This window comes from Betta splendens, chromosome 13, assembly GCF_900634795.4.
Source record: "Betta splendens chromosome 13, fBetSpl5.4, whole genome shotgun sequence".
NCBI lineage: Eukaryota > Metazoa > Chordata > Actinopteri > Anabantiformes > Osphronemidae > Betta > Betta splendens.
Window position 1 is genome coordinate 3,847,117 of NC_040893.2, and position 23,692 is coordinate 3,870,808.

Here is a 23,692-nt window from a genome sequence, read left to right on the forward strand (position 1 = left end):
GTTGCATTTCAAAATGAGGAACTTGAGCTGAGAATAGCTGCAGCGGAAGTATCTGCATCAAAACAGAAGTTAAACGCTATGCTCCATCCATTGATAACTCTGTCGCGGAGAGCGCACATGCTAACAGATAGGTATTGTAAACCAAGGCATTGCCATGGACAGCTAAGAGGATGTCACCAGGCAACTGGAGGATGAAACCAGGATTTCCAGGGTCGGAGCAAAACTAGCCACACTAGTTGCTGATGTTACACCTCAGAGCAGCACTATACATATATTATAAAAAACAGAAAATTTCTTAACGTCATTAATATAGTTGAAATACACATTTTTTAAAATTGTTCTATAAACATGTCTTGGGATGAGATGGGAGTCAAACCTAGGCCTTCTACTCGAAAGTCATGGACTTAAGCCATTGAACCACAAGATATCTAAGGCAAATAAGGACGTGGCGGAAGAGCTTTCGCCAGATTGATAAAAATACTTCATTTTAACATGTTGTAGCAGCCCAGGGGGGCTATTCTTATCCTGAACCGCTAAGGCTTATGGGTTAAGTGTAACCGTTTGTAGTGTTACAGTTAAAGTTAGGATTTAAGTAATGTTATAAATTTTGTGAAATTCATTTAGCATTTTGCTCATGTGTATGTGTATTGTGTTCTTGTTTTTTGCGTGCTGCACCCTGAGGGAGGAGAAAGAGCGTGTGAGTGACCCTCAGGGTATATATTAGATGTGTGAAAAATAAATGGGATTTGTACTTTGCTAAGGGGGTGTTGAAAAAGAGACAATCTCTTGTTGCGTTTAGAAGTACTATTCTGATATTTACTTTTTTACACAAAGATATGAAAGTCCCAACAGTATCAAAGGTATAAACCTAGGGCAAATGACAATGTTTTAGTAGAAAATCATTTGTCATTCATTATAGCTGTAAGTAAGACGACAAAGCTAAAGGGCCATAAGTAAGATGACAAAACTAAAGGGCCATCTGAGCTTTAATGATATCAAGACACTTAAAATATTTACATTGAACAAAACGCTGCTTTGTAAAAACAGATTGTAAGGTGCAAACATGAAGAGTCTATTGCAAAAGTCATGTACCAGTCATTGCAAGGGTCACTCCTTCTCATACCGGTTTCTGTTAGGGTGCATTACCCATAATGCATTGCGCTCTGAATTTGAATATAATGCTGAACGCAGTAATACTGAGTTTCCCCCTCAAGAAAAGCTTAGGCAGTTTAAGTATAGTTGAATAGTTTATAGTGAAGTATAGCTGAATTGCTTTATCTAAAAAAACAACAAAACTCAACAGGCATCAGAAAATGAAACATTGGGAAGATCAAACACCACCATATTCTCATAAAACAATGTCAAAATGCAATTACCACAAGTTGCAGCTTACAAAAGTGGATTTGCAAAAACGACAAAATTTCACCGTCAGCGAAACGAAGCGTTTGCACACAAGTTTATCTATTAGGGTGCCACAATTGTTCACAATTACTAACCATAATGCATTGTGATCTAATTTGCATACAATACTGAATGCTTTAATGTTGACTTTATTTCTCAAGAAACAACAATTTAACAATTTAAAGACTAGCTTAAAGTGGTTATTACAAAAGGGAACACCTGGATATATATATAAGTAAAAGGACGAAGGTTAAGAAGCTTTTCTGGATTAGTAACTAATTTATGTAAATGTTTAACAGTATTAACATAAATAAGATAGTGGCAACAAAACAAAAAGCTGAATGTTACAACACTATGAAAGCTACAGCTCTGATGTTAATGTTGTAAAAAAGCTTGTAAAGCAAACTCATATATCAATTATTGCAGGGATAACTCATTTACACACTGTTAGGGTGCATTACCCACAGGACATTGCACATTTCTCCATTCATTTCAATATGGCAAAAAAAAGTTGGAAAAAGCTTAATAACTTGAAAAATATAAAACATATTTGGAGAAAAATACTAGCCCATATCATCTTAAAGAGCTGCACGTTTTGATATTTATATGGTTTTTGTAGCTTAAAGTCTGCGGGACTAGTTAGATGCAGACGGAAGAACTATAATAATAAAGATTAGACAAACAATACAGTGAATGCTGGAAGCATTCCCACTAATAAAGAGCAAAGATATCAATAGTTTGAGAGCTGTTGCCAGCTCTCCCACTAATAAAGAGCGAAGATAACAATAGTGTTAGAGCTGTTGCCAGCTCTCCCACTAATAATAATAATAATAATAATGAAATCAGAAGATAACAATTGTGTGAAAGCTGTTGCCAGCTCTCCCACTAATAATAATTATAAAGAAGTCTTGAGACATCAATAGTAAGAGACCCGTTGCCACACACACAGACTGAGAGCTGTCCCACACACAGACTTCAGAACGCCGATTAGCCTGAGCACCTAAAACATGTTTAGTTATGTTCTGGCGCTATCTGTGGGTTAATATTTAAATTGCGATTACATGATGACTGTAAAAATGTTGACTTGCCATAGTTCTGACTCACTGACTCAACAAAGTTATGCACGTTATGCGTAGCAAATGTAGTGAGCAGCGTTTCTTTGCAAAACACAGCTGTGTCGTCATAAAAACACTGATTTATACTTTTGTTTAATATGAAAGTTTCCAAATGCAATATAACATAACATTTTTACACTACACTTTGCCATTGTGTTTAGTTTTTGACTAATATTGTTAAGTCAAATTTGAATAGTTACAAACATAAAAAAATGTCCGGCTCCAATCACGCATAGTGCGTATCTCTGTCTAGCAGTCGTCTGTACTCTGTCGAGCAGATTGACGTTGTTTGTGGGGAGGTGGCGGGCGGTTGCTACTCGCACGTAGCTTCTAAATAACTCGTGTAGCGGATTTAAGCTTCTCAGAGTGGGATGTAGATGTCCTGCTGCCTCTCGCTGTAGCCCACCGAGTTAATAATAGGAGCACGGGTGTCGATCTATTTTAAAAGGGGGTGTCGTCCTATTCTCGTTGGATCCGTTTTATCCGCGCGTTTCTCACGAGGTATGTGTGGGAGGAGAATTTCCAGTAACGGCGTATATCAAAAATAAACCTCCTTCATACGAAGAGAAGAGCAGAAAGCATAAATAGGGTCGTAATGTCCAGACTGCAGCTGTACTGGTGAGTGTAATAACAAGAATCGTCTTAGTTGGGGACGAGAGCCTTTGTTTTAGTGAAATTAGTAAGGATTAGTTAGAATGTCCTCCTACTTTTAATTTGAAGAGGTCGTCTATTTTGAGAAGATACTGCAACTCAGCCGAGATAAAGCGCACGTTTTAATCCAGTCTCCATTTTCACCAACTGAATGCTGGCTGTTCTACGAAAGATGTATGCCACTGTGCGTTTGATGGTTTTATCACTGTTTGTTTGGAACGCGGCAGTTCTTGTCCCCTTTGAATCAGAAGACATTGTACCTGTTCGGATAAATCTTAAAACGAGCAACCGCTTCTGGAAAAGAAGCGAGGAACCGCCGAGATTTGTCCTCACTGCATTTGGCAAGGACATGACTTTAAATCTTATACCAGACACCAGCTTCATCGCTCCTTCCTTTACCATACAACGCATAAAATCCAGAGATGTTGATGCTTTACGCAGAGCTAAAGACGTCAAGAAAGTCTTTGACGCTGATTTTCAGGCAGCTGTGAGCCAGACAGAAGACAGCGAGGAACAACCAATACGCTGTTTTTATTCTGGAAATGTAGATAACGATCAAAACTCGGTTGTGTCTGTCAGTTTGTGTTCTGGCATTTTCGGCTCTTTCATGACGGAAGGGAAAGAATATTTTATCAAACCCAAAGTTAGCGGTGACGTGGGTCCACACTCTTACAAGCAGATGCATGTCCTCAAGCGGAGGATATTCACCGAAAGCCCTGGTGTCTCCTATGATCAGACGACGGAGAAGCGCTTATTGGAAAAGCACGTTGAGGAAAGTTTTACGCACAGCCACGGTGACGCACAGAGGGATCCTCGCCGCAGACGCTTTGTTTCCGCGCCACGCTTCATAGAGACACTGGTGGTAGCAGACTCAACAATGACCCAGTTTTATGGAGATGATGAAATAAAGGTCAGAAACGATTAAGTCACCTATTCCTGCACACAGAGGACACAAATACACATTTTCTAAATAATCTAAATGTATTCTATAAAGCATGCGTTTATAAATGCCAAATTACCGCAGACATAATCAGTTTCTCCTTATATTTTACCGTCCTACCTGATAAGCCAAGATTCTAAAAAAGCATGATTTGTTTTTCTTCACTTTGTATTTTTTTTATATAACATAAGTAAAATGTTTGCCAGATTGCTTGGGAAGACTTTTAGGGGTTCTCTGCATTCCAAAGACTAAGAAAGAAGTCAGGGAAAAGAAATGCCAGCAATGCTGGATAGCATTCCTTAAGTCTTGGTCACATTTTTCCAGCACATCCTTAGCATTATCTAGTAAAGATTGAAGCATGTTGTGTAAGACAAAATTAAGCATAATTTTACATGAAAGATCTTCTGAAACTATTTACCATGAATCATCAGTTTTGATTCTAACTAGGGTAAATTTAAAAAGTAGGACAGTCCAAGGTCCAGTTGATAATTGGCTTCCAAACATATATAAAATGTCCAGAAAACTGTTGTGGGTTTAATTGCTTTTACCCATTAGACAATGTTTTTTAAACTTACTTTTATTTATTTACCTGGTTTCCAATCAGCTCTGGGCAAAAGTCAACAACTGGCTTTGCACAGGTGTGTGTACAGCAAATATGCAAAAGCATTCTGTGGGACAACCCTCCCCCAACTAAAAATTATGATTTTAGAATGACTTTACAATATACAACATGGAGCATTTATTCTAGTTTTTCAGCTCTCTTACAAAGGCCAAACCCACCAAAACCCCTAGTTAATAGAACTATTTTAAGGCATCATCAGAGATATAATACTTATTGAATTCTTAACTGAAAAGAAATATTGATTACAGAAAAATGTTTGATGAAACCAACTACAAAACAAACACAGAACACTATTTTTTAATGCTAAACTTTCCAAGTTTAGTAAAAAAAAAGTGTATAACTAATTCTAAGGGACTTTTTATGAATTTTAGCTGATATGCCAAAAAGTGGTGTCGTTACTGCAGGTAGAAACAAAATTACAGACTATAGTTTTAATGCCTGATCATTATCCATTCAACTTCAGTGTGCCCTTGCACTACTGTATGTGCTTATGTTGTACCAGCCCTTTCTAGTTGGAAATTATATGTCTTGTCCTTTCTTCTCTTCCATAGCTCTACATTCTGACCCTGATATCAATGGCTGCTCAGTTTTATAAGCATCCCAGCATAAAGAATGCAGTGAACATTGTGGTGATGAAGATGTTGATAGTGGAGGATGAGGAGGTTGGCCCAGAAGTTTCTAGCAATGGAGATGTGGCTTTAAGGAATTTTTGCTCCTGGCAGCAGCTCTTCAATCCAACGAGCCAGAGGCACCCAGAGCACTATGATACTGCCATGCTCTTCACTAGAGAGGTGAGGAATAGCACAATTTTGCCCTATGTTTTGATGACACCTTTGTCCTTATTTAAAGTGCTAACAAGGAGACAGTTTCTAAGTAGGAAAACAAAAGGGGTATTACATGCTGGTCTGTAACAGGTGACAGCTACTGTATGGAGCTGCTGCCTTACTATTGTTGTTGAATGGCTGTTGAGCCTCATCAGTTTAAGATACCATCATCTACCTGCCACTGATAAATTGTGAAACCACAATTACATAATTAAAAAATAATAATAATCTGAGAAATATTATGTTAAACTACATTTAGGTAAATAGATTATAGGAAGGCGGTGGTTGGTATTGAAGATGTCATGACACCAGATTACAAGAGTACCATTTGCTTCAGCATTTTCCACTTAGTGTTCAATCTTGTTAGTTCCCACTTGTCATTCATGTGTTTTCACCAGCTGTTTGCTATCAGTCATTAACTGTTACTTAAGCTCCAGCACTCACCTGACTCATTGCCAGATTTCTGCGTGTAACTACCACGTTCCAGTGTTCTTATTTCTTCATTAATGCAATGCAATCAACAAATGTCTTTAATTATTAAGTAATAATTGTGTGACAAGAAGACAAACAGCACTGTTTCCCTCAAAGCAAAAAATTCCAGGAGGTTGGCCAGGTGCCTGTCTGTGTTCCCCATGCCTCCGGGTTCTCTCTGGGTACTCTAGCTTCTGTAGTCAGATAATTGGAAAACTCTAAATTGCCCAAATGTGTCAGTGTGAAAGTTTGTCTGTCCATGTGTGATCTGTGATAGGTATAGTAGGTGACCTATACAGGGTGTACCATGCCTTTCTCCCATAATTGTTCAGATAATGGATTGATTTTTTTGACAATTTTTTTTCAATTAGACCACAATCTTTCCCTAATGATGATTAAGTATGGTTTCTTGTAACAATAATGCTATAATAACCAACACAACTGACTGGAATCAACAACAGTCAGACTTCCAGCTTCTTCTCAAAATATGGTTCAGCCTGTATACATACAGTACAAAGCAGAGAGTGCTTAACAATGCCACACGCTGATGATAGTCCACAGTATTTTGTTCTCCATTCAGAAAGCAATAACACAGCAAGCATGAGTCATGAATTAAGTCCTAGTGGGATTCAGTTTAGTTTGCCAGGTGCAAAACTCAGAGAGGGAGAGAGTTTCAGAGGCAGTATATTCAACCACACAGCAATCCAAAGTGTTTTACAACAACACGGGTGCATGTCAGAGCCAGTTGTGTGTAATGGTGGTGCTGGTGGTGTTCTCAAACCTTAATTTAGCCACTAACTTGGGGTCAGTTATTGTCAGAGCTCAGGTTGTTATGGGGTTGTCCTGCTGCAAGTGCCATATTTGTGGCTTCTTTAGATGAAAAACCTGGACTTCATTTGCTAATCAGACTCTGGATCACAAATGAAATAATGAATTTGGGCTATTGCAGTCTTGAGTTGGATTTGCTAGAAATCATCATTAACATACAAGTGGTTTGTGTTTGTTTTTCTCTTTAGATATGCTTTGAACTGAAACTGATCTTTGTGGATGAGCTAGCTTTAGTGTTGACACAAATCAATAAGCCACTTGTTATGGTGTATAAAAAAGATACTGTAGTGTGTGGTTGGAATCATACTGTACATTATGCTTTATGACTGTGTGTTTGCATAGATGCTGTTGTGAAACAATGTGTACAAACACTGTTGAGCTGGGTTTAACTACAGCCTCAACTCCCGATGTGTTTTAAATTACAGATGGCTTTGTCTTGTGGTACTAATCATGCGCTTGAGGCAAGGCCGTGGAAGTGTCTGTCTTTGTTCTACAGAAGCAACCATCTTCTCAAAAAGGGACTGGTCTTTAACGTAATTTCTTCCCAGCTGCAGACATCTGTATTCTGGCAATAATTATTTGCTTTATTTTACAATGGACAGATCTACATGTTTTTGTCTATGGAAATTTATAGACCTGCCAGTCATGGTATTTCCAATAGTAGTATTCTTTGGCATTTGAGCTTCTTATCCAATAGGCTCCTGGAGTAAACAACTGAGAAGTCTTTCGAATGAGAGGTAAAATATCTACAACAAAAGATTTTTGCTGCTTTGTTGGTGTTACACTGTCCCAAAATAATCTATAATATTGAAGCTTTTTGGCAGAGATGTTGATCTCAAAAAGTTGATGTTTTGTAGCTCTTGTTCTGTTCCTAATGCCACCGTTGATTAGTGGAATACCAATCCCTTTGCTGGCAACATGTAGACTTAATGATATTTATCATTTTCAACTGTCATGTACCATAATACAGTTTTAGTTGTACAGTACTATGAATGACCACAGTGAACACAGGTGGAGCTTCAGTCAACCTTTATCACTCCAGGATTTATTCAGTATTAAAAATTAAAAAATAAATAAAAAATAAAACAGAAACACTCAAAATAAATTAAAACAAAGCCTTTGGAATATATTCAAGCCTATGGCATCTTTTTCTCTGTCTGATAACATGGTCCCAGTGGATGATCAAAGGTTAACTGGCTGAATATTCTTGTTGCTTGTTGAATAATAAAGTGTGTTTTCATTATCTTGTTTCTAGTTCTTTACATTTGTATAGAAGGTTTTTCTAAGTTCACATTTTCTCTGAATAAGATTTTGTTCATTCAGGGTGGCAGTGGCTCAAGAGGTAGAGCTGTTATTCATCAATTATAGGATCAGTGGTTTGAGTCCTGGCTTTCCCGAGTGTCCTGGGACAAGACACTGAACCCCAAGTTGTCCCCACTGTCAGCATAAGTTGCATAGTGTCACAGGGCAGCACGGTGAGGGATGCAAACAGACAGCACACACATGGATCTCAGTTTGTGGAGATTTAATAAAAATCTTCAGACAGACAGAGGTTGGTACACAGGTTAACAAGATGATGGCAACGGTGCAGACTGGGATCAGGCAAAGGCAGTCAGTCTCCAGGCGAGGTTCAAAAACCAGTACAAAGATAGCAGGCAAGGCAAGGTCAAACACGAGATCCGGGACTGGTACACGACAGGACTTACTACGCATGAATGCTGGAGAGTTGACACAGGAATGTGATCGAACAATCTGGCACAAAGCATGGGCTGACGTGGGGTTTAAATACAGAGGCTGATTATTAACAAGATAGATAGATAGATAACAAGATTGATGACTCACATGACCAGAGTAGAGCTAGAACAGAAAATAACAAACAGGGATTAGCTCAGAAATACAAAATAAAACAGGAAATGAATATGAATACTAGATATGATACTCTGGCACCGGTGTCCAAATGGGTGAACGTGAATGCACTAGGTAAAAAAGTGCTATACCAGTACAGGACCATTTTACAAAAAACTCAATGTATTTCTATATTTACATGATATGATTTTCTATTCAAATACAATCATCCAAAAAATGCTCTATTCGCTGAGGTAAAAAAAGTGTAAATTATTCCTTTAACAGGCAATAGGCTCAAACATACAGTAATAGTGTAATACTTGTTTGACCTTAAAACTGTGACATTTAGCCTCCACGCCGCTAGAGGCGCTCCTGTGACTTTCTGGTGTGGGTCTGAGTTTTAATTTCCTGTGTAATTAGTTGACCCACCTGTTTTGGTTTATATATAAGGGATGTCTTTTGTTTCACACATTGCTGGTGTGTACGCTCAGTGTAGCGGGATGCTACCCCGTTGTTACGTTGAGGAAAGTTTGTGAAGCAAAGGGGTTTTGGTTTTGTTTATGTCCTGTCTCACCACGTAAGTTTTGTGAGTGTCTTGTGTTCATGTGTAGGTTTCTGCCCGTAGTGTACGGAGCGTTTAGTTTATATGGTGAGTTTAGGTTGTTAATCGTTTACCTGCATTGCAGTGATTTTTAGTTCTTCCTTTTGTGTTGAACTGAGTCCTGCTGTGCAGTGATTTTTTGTTGTATTTAAATAAACTGTTAATGTAAATTGCACCTTCTGTGTTGGGTCGTGCATTTGGGGTCTTCCCTCTCCTGTGTTCCCTGCGACCTGGTCTGCCGGTTGCGGCCAGGTGTCTGTGTGAGGGATTACACAGAGAGCTGTGTGCTGGAAGCACGTCGGCCGTGGTGCCTGAAGCCTCCGCTCAGTGTGAGCGTGTTCTCCTCCCGGCTCCGTGAGAGCCGTAGTTCTCCCCGCTTGGAGCGGGTGCTGTCACCGTCTCTCTCCACCACATCCCCTCTCCTGTCCCAGGGTTCCGTCGAGCCCCGCCGGTTCGGAACCGACGGGAGGAGTTAGTAGGTTCCCTGTCAAACCCCGCCGGTTCGGAACCGACGGGGCGAGTTCGTAACAGGCCTTGTTTCCTACTCATCCAATACAAAGGCATCTAGCATTTAAAGTTTCCCTTAAACATTTTGAATTCATTAGTTACGCAGTTTTCAGCACAAAAGCCTCATATTTATCTGTGTTTAAAGGGCCCATATCATGCAAAATCCACTTTTTAGACATTTTGGAGCGTCCCTATGACTCTATGGGTCACATATACACACACTGAGCACGGTAGAAATGCATTTCCTGCTTTTTTCACATTTTGAAAACGTAAATTTTCTCATCCAATGAAAACAGCCACGACCTACTCTGAGGCCGTGTCCCAGTTGTCGTCACACTGGTTGAAAGTTCTCCTTGCAAATCCTGAACCACCACCCCCACAATGATCCCGAACCAAAACTGGACTTCCGCCATTTCCCCCCTCTCACTCACCGTGAACAGACCAGCACGGCAGCGCCCAAGTCCTCCCATAGAAATAGTTCGGTTCTTAGGTGTTCTAACCAACACCAAAGTCTATTCACTTTACCAAGGGATCAACAAGTGAGGATTTGTGGGTCACTTTTATTTTTAACGGACCGGTGCCAGAAACACTGCCTCAGCATTTATACGTATGTGCATTTCAAACGAGGGTGCGTACAATGCTGGATTTGTTTCACGGCTCCTGTTGGAAAAAAAGGACCTATTCCTAAAGTCCGTCATCCACTCACTGAAGTAAGTACATGCTTGATATTTATAATGTTTTAAAATGTTAGTTTGTCCGTTTAAATGTAGTAACCTATGTGTGGGGCAAGTTACTAGCTAGCTATGCTAACGGCTACAGCCAGTCGAGCCTTTGTCCCTTCAAATGTGCTCATGTGGGCTCCTGCAGCCACACACCTGTGTGGAGAAAAGCTAATGGCTAACGGCATCGAGCGGCTACAGGCAGGGAGCGGTGGGTCTAGCGTCTGTCCTTTTTCTGTAATCACATACACCTGTGGGGAACAGCTGATCTTTATCGCCCTTCCAGCGGCGACAGCCAGGAAGCGGTGGGTCTAGCTCGCTGTAGTAAGTTTGTGCTTGATACTTGTGATATCTAAATATGTTAGTTGGGTCTGTTTAAAATGCAGTTACCCACATGTGAGACAAGCTAATCGCTAGCGTCGCTAACGGCTACAGTGAGTCAACTGAGCCTTTGTCCCTTTCAAATGTGCTACTCTGAGTTGGTGCAACCACACACCTGTGTGAGGAACAGCTAATAGCGATGGGCCTTCGATCGGCGACAGGCAGGAAGCGGTGGATCGAGCTTTTGTCCTGTTGACGTGCTGCCGCTCCTGTTTGTGTGTTGCGTTAGCCGTTAGCATGCCTTTAGGCCTTTGCACTTTAGAGCTACAGCTGGTCGATCGCTACAAAAAGAACCTGCAGATGAACGCGGTTATGTTTATTACCCCGTCCTGTCCAGCCTAAATCAACTTGTGATTTGGGGTTATGTCATTGTTCTATCAAATTCTAACATGATTAGTTGGAATGATTAGTGTTGTGTTGCAAACTTAGTTGCTAATTAGTCACATCTCTACAATACCTGCTGCTTATCTGGTCAGTTACCTATAGCTTGTACCATAGCCATTATATTTGTAGGACCAATACAATTTACAGTAAATGTAACAGTCTTTTCTATACTGTAGGGAGCCACATCCCAGTTACCTACATGCAAGGAGGCTGTCAAACAGAGAAATCACTGCAGACTGTTGGTACACAGACATCTGCTGCCCAGCTCAGGAGTGAAGGTATGTAAGTTTGTATGTACCAACAGTAAGATAGGTAATAGAAGATTTTAATTGGTATATACTGTTTAGATTTTATATTTGAATTGTAACAACTGTTTATCTGTTGTTTTAGCACAGACAGGCCTGTCCTCTTGTTTGGTTTAATTTTTTGTCTGGTATTGTGTGTTCTTACATTAGAGAAGGTTTTGACCTACATAATAATGAACATTTCACTAATCTACAATTCTGATTGCAGTACCTTTTGTTTTGATGAGGTGATGGTGAGGACAGCCACAGCTTCCATCTGGTAGAGGACTGCTTCCGCTCAGTCTTCCAAATAGTGATGAGAACAAGGATCACCACATCTCCCTGTTTACCCTACTTTCTGTCTGCAGAGCCCTGCAAAAGCTTCTGACCTCAAACCCCCAGACCTCTTAATTAACTCAGTAACCTATACATTGCACATTGGAGTGTGAAGGTAACAGTTTGTTCTAGCTTTGGAGTAGTGGTGTATTTTTTGGTTTACAATAAAGTTGGCTTTAACTATTATGTATTTCACTAAACTCTGTTTCTGAAGGGAAAACACTTTTATTTAGGAAATCATAGTATTGAAATTACATGTTTTTCTCTTTCTAATATGGTAAGCTATAAAGTTGAAACGGCCATAAATAAAAAGCATATAAATTATATATAAATAAAATAAAAAAATTCTTAATGAGTGTTGCACTCACAAAAAACACATTTTTACTCAAATGGTAAAGGAGTTAATCCACAGGTGGTCTACATCAATCATACTATGAGTGTTTTAGTGTTTTATCCATCAGGAAACTGCCTTCATCTACAACCCAAGCATGAAGACATGGCAACTCAGATTCTTCACCCCAGGAATCCTCAGCACCAGCTCACTAGCCTCTGTAGACTAGATACCTGTAACAACTTTAGATACAGAGACATATTACTGTCAGATTTATAAAGAATGACAAAAAACATAATTAAAAGCAGTAAAAATACGTCAGGTCAATATATAATTTGAACCAATGCTTTTTGTTCCCAGGAAGGTCATGCAGTGATTGCTCTAAATATTAATGCACATTTTTTAAATAAAATTGTCAGAGCAGCAGCACAAGTAAGACAAAAACAGTGAAATGTGTAAATGTAAAATGTATTTATATTATTTCAGCTATGCTCTCAAACTTATTTATTTGTATAATGTAAGCTAAAGTAGTGTTTTCTATTAACGAGAGTTTTCCAGGTAAGTCGTGTTGTGAATATTGAAGCTGCACACGCCATTTAGCATACGCATTAGCAACCGCTAGTCGCTTTGCAAATTACATAAATCAATTAAATTGAAGTAAATGCGACATTACCAATGAGACACATCTTGCATCAGCCGAAATGTGGCGACTTCAACAGCCTCCTCTTCAGCTTCAGGGTCAGATTTGGATCGTAGACGTATGGTTCTACTACGCTACGAATCAGCTGACTAATGTCATGCAGTTCTGTAGCGGGTCTTCTTCTGTGGAGGATTGCGGTGGATTGCATTCTCAATGTCGCACTACTGCCACCTATTGTATCCTAACCGTGCGGTGGCTCGTATCCATGGAGCCAATTTAAAAAAAAAAAACAACAACAAAAAAGGTATGCGCTTCCGCACAGAGGTGTGGTGAGCAGCTTCGCTTGCGACACGCCCAGAAAACACAGCGTTTGCTGATGGAGACTGAAAACCACACATTGACAGGGGCGGTGTGGACGATCTAAAGGGTTTTATGGGATGAAAATTTACAGAGACCTTACTGAGACATTAAAGTCTAATATTTTTTAGAATGAAAAGCATGATATGACTCCTTTAAAGGTGCCTGCAAAATTCACTTTTTGGACATTCTGGTACATTTATATGACTCCCTGGTTCATGTTAAGACACTCCTAGTGCGTTAGAGGTACAACCCCCTACTTATTTCACATTTTTGAGAGTTTATCCAATCCGGTTCAAGAACCATCGTTTCAAATTTGGCGGACTATGTACGTCTGCATTCTATTGACCACTCACAGAACCAGCTTAGGCTCCTCCCAGACAAACCTGGACCCCAAAATGTACCTGCAACACTACTTTTCAGTCACTTACTGTGCAGTTTAGCATAGTAGGTGGCAGTAATGCACCTTTCAGTTGGTTGCTACCCGCTATTCAAAAGATAAGAGAAAAAGAAGTCACTCACTGTGACACAAAACTGACATGACGCCACTGAGGTTCAGAAAGTGCTTCGTTGCTGGTTGTCCCAACAAGCATCGCAGCCTTTTCTTTTTACCAGCGGAGCGAGAAAGGAGAATATTGTGTATTAATTTACTTGTAAATGGACCACTGCTGCCTAAATGCCTGTTTGTGTGTGGACACCATTTCACCTCCGTCTGCTTTAAAAACAAGGGTATATTTATTACTGGGCTTGACGTTGAAGAAAGGCTCTGTTCCTACAAGACGTGATCCACTTGCTGCTTCCCCAAACGTAAGTACATGCTTGATACTTATTTGATGTATGTACTCCAGAAGTTTCTTTGGTTATAATCTAGATTCCCTCCTTTGTAAGGAATGCTAATGGCTAGAACAGTTGATGCTAACAGCTACAGCGACAGAGAGAGACAGTGTTGCAAGGTGCTGTCACGCAATTTGGATGAGTCCAAGCCTCTCCAGCATTTGTCTGGTTCGAATCGTGTGATATATGGTACTGAGGTCATTCACTCAGTTCACATTTTAGCTGCTAGTGTCATGTTAGCCGCTAGTGCGATGGTAGCGCAGCGTTAGCAGCTAGCGCTAGCCTCCACATGACGTTCAGTACAACTTGGGTTTGACTGCGATAGTAAGTTGAGAGTCAGCTGTGTTTCTAATAACTACCGAGCCTGTCGTGTGTATGTCGTAGCCCAAGTAGACCTGTGAATTTGGGTTGTGGCAAGTTCTATCTAAGTCTAACATGTATGTTGTTGCTGTCTTCTTGTATGTGTTGCTTATCTAGTCAGCTAACTATAAATGTGACTATTTTTTCTTTTTATACAGGCTGACGCATGCCAGCTACTGAAACGCGAGGAGGTTGCTTCTCAAACTGACACGCCACTGCAGGCTGTGGACACATGGCTACCTTGTAGAAGAGTTGTTGCTCACCTCAGGAGCAAAGGTATGTACATTTAACAGCAGCATGATAATTTGTTGGCTAATAGACAGTTTTATTTGACAGAGATTTTGGATTTCACACTTCAGTAGTTGTAGTATTCATAATCTGATCTATATTATTGTCTATATATTTACTCTGTATGCAGTTGGTCAACTTATTTTGATATTTTAGTCTGTTGACGGGTAATTTGTAATTTTCGTGTTATGGTGCAGATTATGTGGAAAATGTGATGGAGACAATCTTCAATAAAGTCCTGCTGGACCCAGGTCGTTATATGGAGGACCTTATTAACGTCCCTGTCCCACCGGCCCTTTTAGCAGAATTTGAGCAACCTGACAAAAAGGAGGTCATTAATGTCATGCCAAGATTTAACAAACCAGCACTATAAAAGCTAAGTTGGTTTTGTGCTCCAAACACTGATCTAACTACCTCTATATATTGTTTATATTTGTGAAGGTTGTGAGATACCTAGGAAATACTGGACATTTCATTAATCTACTATTCTATTCTCTCTCTCTCCTTCTAGAGTGGTGTCAAGGAAAACAGCTACAGGTACATCCTCCATCTGCACAGCAGCTGCACTGCTCCCGATGGCTTTTAAAACATGAAGACAACAAAGATGCTCACATCTCCATAGCCAACTGCCCATGACTGTACCTGTTCCACTCCAGAAACTATGCTTTCAACATGACTATGAATCCTACCCATTCACTTTGTAGTCTGCACATTGAACTGTGAAGGTAACTTATCCAGCATTATAGTGCTGGTGCATTGGTTGACAATAAAGTTGGCTTTGACTATTGCTGTTTCATTGAACTATTTTTTATGAGGGAAACAGACAAATGTTTTATAATCAACTTTTATTGAGGTATTGCCACAAAAACAATAATTTAGGTATTTTTTAGGTGGTCTAAGTCCAACATAGGTGCCTTGTCCCTCAGGAAACACTGCCCTGATCCACAAGACCAGAGAAGATGGGATGACAACTTGGACTCTTCACCCAAGAAGTCCTCAGCATTGTCAGGGACACACGGTGGAGGACCCAAGCGCACAGCGTAGGCACGACGTGAGGTTTCAGAGGGTTTATTATAGCTCTTGGTCGGACAGGCAGAGGTCGGTACATGAGTAGGAAAACACACTCCAACGAAGGTACAGGCAAGGACTAGACGGAGACACGGTGAAAACAACTATGACGGGCAAAGAACTGGTACACAACAGGACTTACGAAATGCTGGAAGGCTCAACGAGTGAATGAACAAACAATCTGGCAAAGCAAAGGCGTAAGTGCAGGGGTACAAATAACCAACTAATGATTAATAGAATGCAGGTGGTGAAATCACATGACTGGTTGAGGAGAACAGAACTATACCGGAAGTGGTACCAAAATAAAACATGAAGTGGTGACACATGACTAGGTAAGTAAACAAAAACTAAGGCCGACAGGAAACAAGACAGGAAATACCAAAACAAGACTGGAAACTAAGCAAACACATGACCAAAATTCTGAATCTATGACAAGCATCAGCTAACAAGACTTCTCTAGACTAGATACCTGCAACGACCTGAGATACACACAGACATAGTACTGTCAAATTTAATAACTACATTTCTATTAGTTACATATTAGCACTTGATATGTCATACAACTTACTAAAAGCAATTAAAAATATATTGGGTCAATATGTATTTAGAACCAAAACTATGTTTGTAAACCGGAGTTCCCAGGTACGTTATGATTAATCTGTAAATAGTAAAATGTTCTAAAATTGTTTATGAATTTCTGAGATACTGATTTATTCCATGCATGTGTAATTGTCTGATATACTGTATATTAAATGTTTTCTGTAATGAATATACATTCAATCATACTGGCTTCAGTCCTGGATCATCAACCATACATGACAGTAGGTTTTGGCAACCAATCGAAATTCAAATTTTAAATACAATGTCACATTAATAAAGGTAATAAACACATGCAATATCTTGACAGCAACAGTTGCTGGCACACCATGCCTCTGTAGGCGTTCAACGTTCCACATTGGCACTTAATTACAGACACACATTAAAACACACATTTTCAGACGGGTGGGCGAGCTACACAGTTTTGTGGCATGAAAGGTTACAGACACCTTACTAAGACATCAAGGTCCAATCCTTTAGCAGTGTGTAGCATGAAAAAAGCGTGTGCATGGACCTTTAAGCTCTAATTTTTGGTTGCGTTCTGGATGATCATTTGTAGGTATACACTTAAAACTTTTTTATTAGAATTAATTAATTCTGCAGCAGCTGCCTCTAATGACTTGTTTTCATTTAGTAAAATAAGCATTTAGTATCACTCCATAGCAAAAAGTGAGGAACGTGTTTTGGTGTTCAGTGTTCCACAGCAGTTATTAATCTATAGTGACATCAAACTTGCAGATGGCAAAAGTAGGTGTGCTCAAGAAAACTGTCCAACAAAACCTATGCTTGATAGAGTTCTGTTCGTCATAATCAGTGTTTACTCTATTTGTTTTGTAGGACATCTGTGGACAAAAGAGCTGCGAAACGTTGGGTGTGGCTGATGTTGGGACAATGTGTGACCCCAAGAGAAGTTGTTCAGTCATTGAGGACAATGGCCTGCAGGCTGCCTTTACAGCTGTACATGAGCTTGGTTAGGTTGCACTTATTATCTAATATGTGGGCTAGTGTGGGTTCATTATTGGAAAAAATACTTTTTTAATGTAGTGTAAAAGGACTAGTTCATGTTGAAGTAGAAAGTAATTGCTAACCACACTCTTAGAGAATCTGTGAATACTGCATAGAAATGTCCCATTCCCAAATTCCTCTTGCAGGTCATGTGCTGAGTATGCCTCATGATGACTCCAAGACATGTGAGAGGCTGTTTGGAGATTTAGGAGGACACTACCTGATGGCTCCTGTGTTTGTCAGCCTCAACAAGACAGAGCCTTGGTCTCCCTGCAGCGCTCTCTATATCACAGAGTTTTTTGACAATGGGCATGGTAGGAAGTAATTCAATCTGTCATTTATATAAAATAAATAAAATAATAAATAAATACATAAATGTGTTTATATATATATATATATATATATATATATATATATATATATATATATATATATATATATATATATATATATATATATATATATATATATATATATATATATATATATATATATATATATATATATGTATATATAGGTGTCATATATATGTATATGTGTGTGTATTTTGGTGTGTGTGTATATATATATATATATATATATATATATACAGATGGATGGGGGGGTTACTTGTAAAGTACCTTGTATGTGAATTGGCACTATATAATCTAAATTAAATTGAATGGCACGCTGGAGCCAACCTCGCATGTGGTTGGTGTACTGGTCCATTGTGCTAAAGAAGGAGCTGAGCCAAAAGGTTGTTATTCTTTTTATACATTACATTTGGATCCTTAAAATTATAGGCTGTAGGGGTCATTCTATTCCAAACATTCTTTTCCACTTGTACTATTTCTTTGTTCTTTGTTTGAACACCACCCCCCCCCACCCTCTTAAAAAATCTTATATTTTTGTGTATTGTTCCTAAACTTATGAGCAGGTTTTCTTTTCCACTGAGTCATACTATGGACTTCGTCCTGTTCTCAGTGTTGTCAGCCAAAGCCAACAGCTGGTGTCAGCAAGGAAAGTTGTTTATCAGTTCAAAAATGTTTTCAGCAAAAAGCCATGTGGCTGAGAATGTTCATTCCAAACTACACACGTCATTGACAATTCCAGACTCAAGTTTATTGGATGTATTAAAGTGTCATTAGTGGAACAATAAAGAAAAAGAATAGAATAGCTGTCATACAGTATGGCTACATTCATAGAGCTGGATTCTATTCTATTGTCCACTTGTGTCTGTTGTCATGCAAGGAAGGGCTGCAATGTACAAAAATACAATGCAGTTAGTCTCATACAAAGAACTTTGTATTTTACTGCAGGGGACTGTTTATTAGATGTCCCAGAAAGGTCCTTGCCATTGCCAAAGGAGCTACCAGGTGTCAAGTACAGCTTGGACCAACAGTGCCAGCAAATCTTTGGAGAAGATTTCCTACACTGCCCCAACATGTCAGACAGTGATGTTTGCAGCCAGCTTTGGTGCCAGGAGGACGGGACTTCACAGTGCTCCACTAAAAATGGCAACTTACCCTGGGCTGATGGCACACCATGTGACATCACTGGCACCTGTCGCCATGGAACCTGCATGTTAATGGAAAAGATGATGAAGCCACTGGTAAGGTTATTGTTTTTTTACTGGCATATGAAACATCACACATCACTAAAAGTGTTCTCATTGTTCTTTTAAATAAAATAAAATTTTAACTAATAAAATACAGACTATTTTCTATTCTATTTTTCTATCTTTCCAATACATCAAATATTTGCCTTTAGGAAAGCATAATAAATAAAATTGGACTTCATCAGGAACAACTGCAAAGTTATCAATAGTACTGTAGGAAGGGGTTGAAAGAACCGCATTGTAAGTGGGAGTAATCCCTACTATTCTGTTGAGAAAGAAAAGAAGCTACATATAATTCTGTAGATTTAAGCCATTACAAGATCGTGCTTGTAGAATGCAACATTTCTATATCAACAGAGGATTGTGTAATAATAGAGGCACAGTATTTCATCATTCACTTTTTCATTTGCTCAGATAAAGGCATGTTTCAGCCTGTGTTTTTGGGGTTTATGGCCTACAGATTTATGTTGTAGTTCATTGCCCCAGCTTTTCATTTGAGTTCAGCAATGAAGCACTGTTTTCAGTGGAAATAAAAACACATGTAAACCAACTATATAGCTATATAAAGCTATACTTTTGATCTTCCCCTTGTTATATTAAAACTTGCTGGAAGATGATCTGTTCTAGCTAACTCAACACTCATTTCTGCCCTACATAGCTGTACCATGGCAGGGTTTGCTAGCAGTGAGTGACACATGTAGTAGGAATGTGGGTAGAGGCAGACCTTAGGAGGGCTACTCTGATAAGATTGCTTTTGGCACCAAACCCAAAATAAGTACTCCAACTGTTCTTTCTTCCTTTTTATGTGTAATATTCTATTAAAGATAGTGGTGGACGGTGGCTGGAGCTTTTGGGGACCATGGCAACAGTGCTCCAAAACCTGTGGAGGGGGAGTGGAGTTTTCCTACAGAGAGTGTACTGACCCTGTACCTGAGAATGGAGGAAAGTACTGTGAGGGTCAGAGGATTCGGTACCAGTCCTGCAACTCTCAGCCGTGTGATAACAACAAAGGTGAGAGGTTGTATAACACAAGAAAAGAATGAAATCTCCATTCATAGCAATATCAGCATGGATGTCTATTTCTGCTAAAATTTATATTCTTGCTTTTGCGCTATAACCCAAGAGCAGCAGTACACCCACATAACTGAACTGTAAATATTGACTTGTTATTAACATATAGTATTATCCTTCACAAGGATGAATATATACTGTATTGAATTGATTATGTTTGTATTTTATAGGTTTAGCTTGTGCTGTTCTATTTTTAAATAGATGTCTATTTAAAGATTTGCTATCTTACCTACAGGAAAGAGTTTCAGAGAAGAGCAATGTGAGAAGTACAACAGCCTGAATTTCCTGGACTACAATGGGAACATGAAACAGTGGATACCAAAATATGCTGGTGTTTCTCCCAGGGATAGGTGTAAGCTGATATGTAGAGCCAGAGGAAGCAGTGAATTTAAGGTTTTTGAATCTAAGGTAGGGTATTTACATTCACAGCTTCGGACGTTTGCCAACACATTAGGCTGTACCTTTCATGTCCCAACCTTTATTTATTGCTTTTTAATAAAAATTGTACAATTGTTTTTATTTTTTTTATCCAGCCCTGAATAGGATGTCACATTTTATCAGTATTTTTACATAGAATACAAGAGGTATAGCAATAAGACGAATACTTTCTCCTATCCTGTTTAGGAGATGGAGAGAAAGAAATATTGCCCTAAACAGAGTACAGCCAACTTGTCACCCCTCACCAAGTGCATCACATAGACAGATACACATCCACAGACACCCACCTATCAATATGTGATCACACCCACACTCACATACATGCACACTCACTTAGACACCAACACCAGAGAGGTCTGTGGGACTCTAGAGTCAAGCACTACTATTATCTCTCTAACTATAATTTAAAACTTGGGATTGCTACCAGGGTTAACCCACAGCTATGCAGCCCTACCCTCCAGAACCCTGTTGGCCCAGGCCCTAAATACATGTATATGTGATAAAATAAGGCACATAAAATGATATAGACTCCAACCAGCTGAGGGGCATTCAGCTTCAGGTGGGACAATGGCTGGGAACATCGTTAAGCAACTCCCACACTCCCATTCATCATAGAAAGGATAGAGCTATGGGGGGGTGGAGTAATGAAATGACAGCAGGGCAACTCAGTCAGCAACATCCCACACATACAACCCATGCACACATGTATGCAGATATGTGGTCCAATCCCAGCAAGGGTCCAGGCACAAGAATCCCAGCAGCCTGTACGCAGCCAGAAGAGTCAAACGATAAACAGGGTCTTTAGCCACATTTAATGGCCCTCTTTCATAAGGAACAAGTCCAGTATGACTTCTGAAGTAATAGTGGTGCAGCTACTAATTTGTGCCCATTCTCTGTGTTAATGCAGGTGACTGATGGCACAACATGTGGCCCTGACACCACATCAGTGTGTGTTCGAGGCCAGTGTGTAAAAGCAGGGTGTGACCAGGTGATTGGATCTTTTAAAAAGGTGGACAAGTGTGGAGTTTGTGGGGGGAATGGGGTCAACTGCCAAAAGATTACAGGTTTTTACAACAAAGCAATGTAAGTAAAATTAAACATGGAAAATCAAGTCGGTGACACAGTATGTTAAGTGCATTAGCTGTAATCATACTGAATTTGCATACCCTGGTGGAAGACTAGTTTAGGAGCATGTTATAGCCCATTTAATTTGAACTGCATATTTACCCTGCTTATGTAGCTGTTAACATTCTAGAGAAATTAAAGCAGCTAATCATGTTGAATATTGATTCCAGACTACTGTACATATGATACTGACATTTTCTTTACTATTGGTAGCTGTAGTTACAGTATATTCATTACTGGTGACTACTTTACTATTATTTTATGTGTAATTTATGTGTTTTATGTAACTTCTTTGCAAATTCCTTTAATGGGTGACAGTACTACTACTAGGAAACACAACCTATATCTAAATCTAGATTTCCTTTTTCTCTAACAGTTTTGGATACAGTGACATTATTACAATTCCAATTGGTGCCACTAACATTGATATCAAACAGCGGGGCCACAGAGGACTTAAACATGATGGCAACTACCTGGCCATTAAAAAAGACTGCGGTGGCTACGTATTGAATGGGAACTTTTCTATATCTACAGTAGAGCAGGACATTTTTGTGCTGGGTGCTGTGCTGAAATACAGTGGGTCCTCTACCACTTTGGAGCGAATCCAAAGCTTTGGGCAACTAAAGGAGGACATCACCATCCAAATCCTGGCCACTGTGGGGGGTGTTAATCCTCCAAAAGTCAAATACACTTTTTTCATCCCAAGAGATGTGACATTCAATAAATCCAAGGAAAACAAAGACTCATCACAGATTTTACATATGATATATCCCTTTGGGGAGCCTGAATGGGTAATTGGAGAGTGGTCTGAATGCTCCAAGAGCTGCAATTCTGGATGGTCCAGGAGGAGCATTGAATGCACAGACAATGCAGGCTTTCTTTCCAGTCAGTGTGACAAAGATCTGAAACCCATGGATATCAGGCCTTGTGGGGATCTACCATGCCCTATATGGCAGATGGGACCTTGGTCTTCCTGCTCACAAACTTGTGGCCAGGGAGAGCGTCGCCGCAGTGTGTTCTGCATAGACTACACTGGCATGACTGTCGAGCCAGAGAAGTGTGATCCGAAAAAAATCCCAGAGCCAGTCTCTGGAGAATGTCTCAATCAGGAGTGCTTATGAAGAACAACATAAGAAAATTTTGCAACTCTGGGTGGATTATTTAACAGACAGGCCCAGAAAGTAAGTACCAAAATGACTAGAAACAGACACAAAGTGACAACAAAGACATTAAAGCAGGTATGAAGTGTTTTAGATAGGGCCTTGGTCTTGATGCCTTTGAAATTAAGTCCAAGGTAAGAGGGTCTGCAGAGTCTTCTGCCTACTTTAGCCAGAAAAGTACATTGGAATAAAACCGTAGAGACAGTTGTCTGAAAATATGTCTCCACGGACAGCTTATGAGGAATAGTGAAGCACAGTGAACTTTTCTATTTTGGTCTGAATGCATTATCATTTTTGTGGAAATATTCTTAAAAAGAAATCAACTGGAGATCATCAGTGATAAACCATCTCAAAGTTTACTTTCGTGTCGACATGAAGTGGATCACAATTACACTACATCTAAGAGGTAAGGCACATGTTACTATGTACAAAGTATCCACTGAAGGACTGAGGACACAAGACCTGTATTTATAACCTGTTACAAACCCCCACTTGACTGGTGATATTCATGAGTTCAGTTAACTCCCCTTTACTTCCTTAACAATGTTCCTGTGGTCACCACAGTAAAACCCCCACCATTTAATAACCAAATGCTTGATGACCCCCCAGGAACAACCCTCACCCAGGGGCACAACATGTCTTGACAAACAAAAAAATTTCCCGCATCATCCATGGATGGAGTACTGAACAGGCATGTTGGGCATAGCTTCAGGGGTCCAATGGAAGAGGGGACATACTGTAATGACTTTATAGAAAGTGCAAACATACAAACTGCAAAATGAGACAGAAAAAACACAGTGTGCAAAGCAACTAGAAAGAAATCTACAATTACTTTAGCGCAAAGAAAAACATTAAATGGCACGCATAAACTTAAATAAAACAAATGTTGGGTTAATTAAATTTATCTCAAGC

At 39.5% G+C, this 23,692-nt stretch overlaps 1 protein-coding gene and 1 long non-coding RNA gene across 2 annotated transcripts; both read left to right on the forward strand.

Moving 5' to 3' along the window:
* Positions 1-2,795: 2,795 nt before the first annotated feature.
* LOC114868683 (A disintegrin and metalloproteinase with thrombospondin motifs 8) lies at positions 2,796-23,139 on the forward strand. Its single transcript, XM_029172483.3, has 9 exons — positions 2,796-4,077; positions 5,281-5,520; positions 17,222-17,354; positions 17,536-17,703; positions 18,688-18,980; positions 19,811-19,997; positions 20,293-20,465; positions 21,403-21,578; positions 21,997-23,139. The coding sequence occupies exons 1-9, from the start codon at positions 3,319-3,321 to the stop codon at positions 22,739-22,741; spliced, it is 2,874 nt and encodes a 957-aa protein (XP_029028316.1). The 5' UTR covers positions 2,796-3,318; the 3' UTR covers positions 22,742-23,139.
* On the forward strand, positions 10,522-12,902 carry LOC129604974 (uncharacterized). The gene is made up of 3 exons (XR_008696386.1): positions 10,522-10,848; positions 11,466-11,567; positions 11,803-12,902. It is a non-coding gene; the product is annotated as an uncharacterized LOC129604974 (long non-coding RNA).
* Positions 23,140-23,692: the final 553 nt, after the last annotated feature.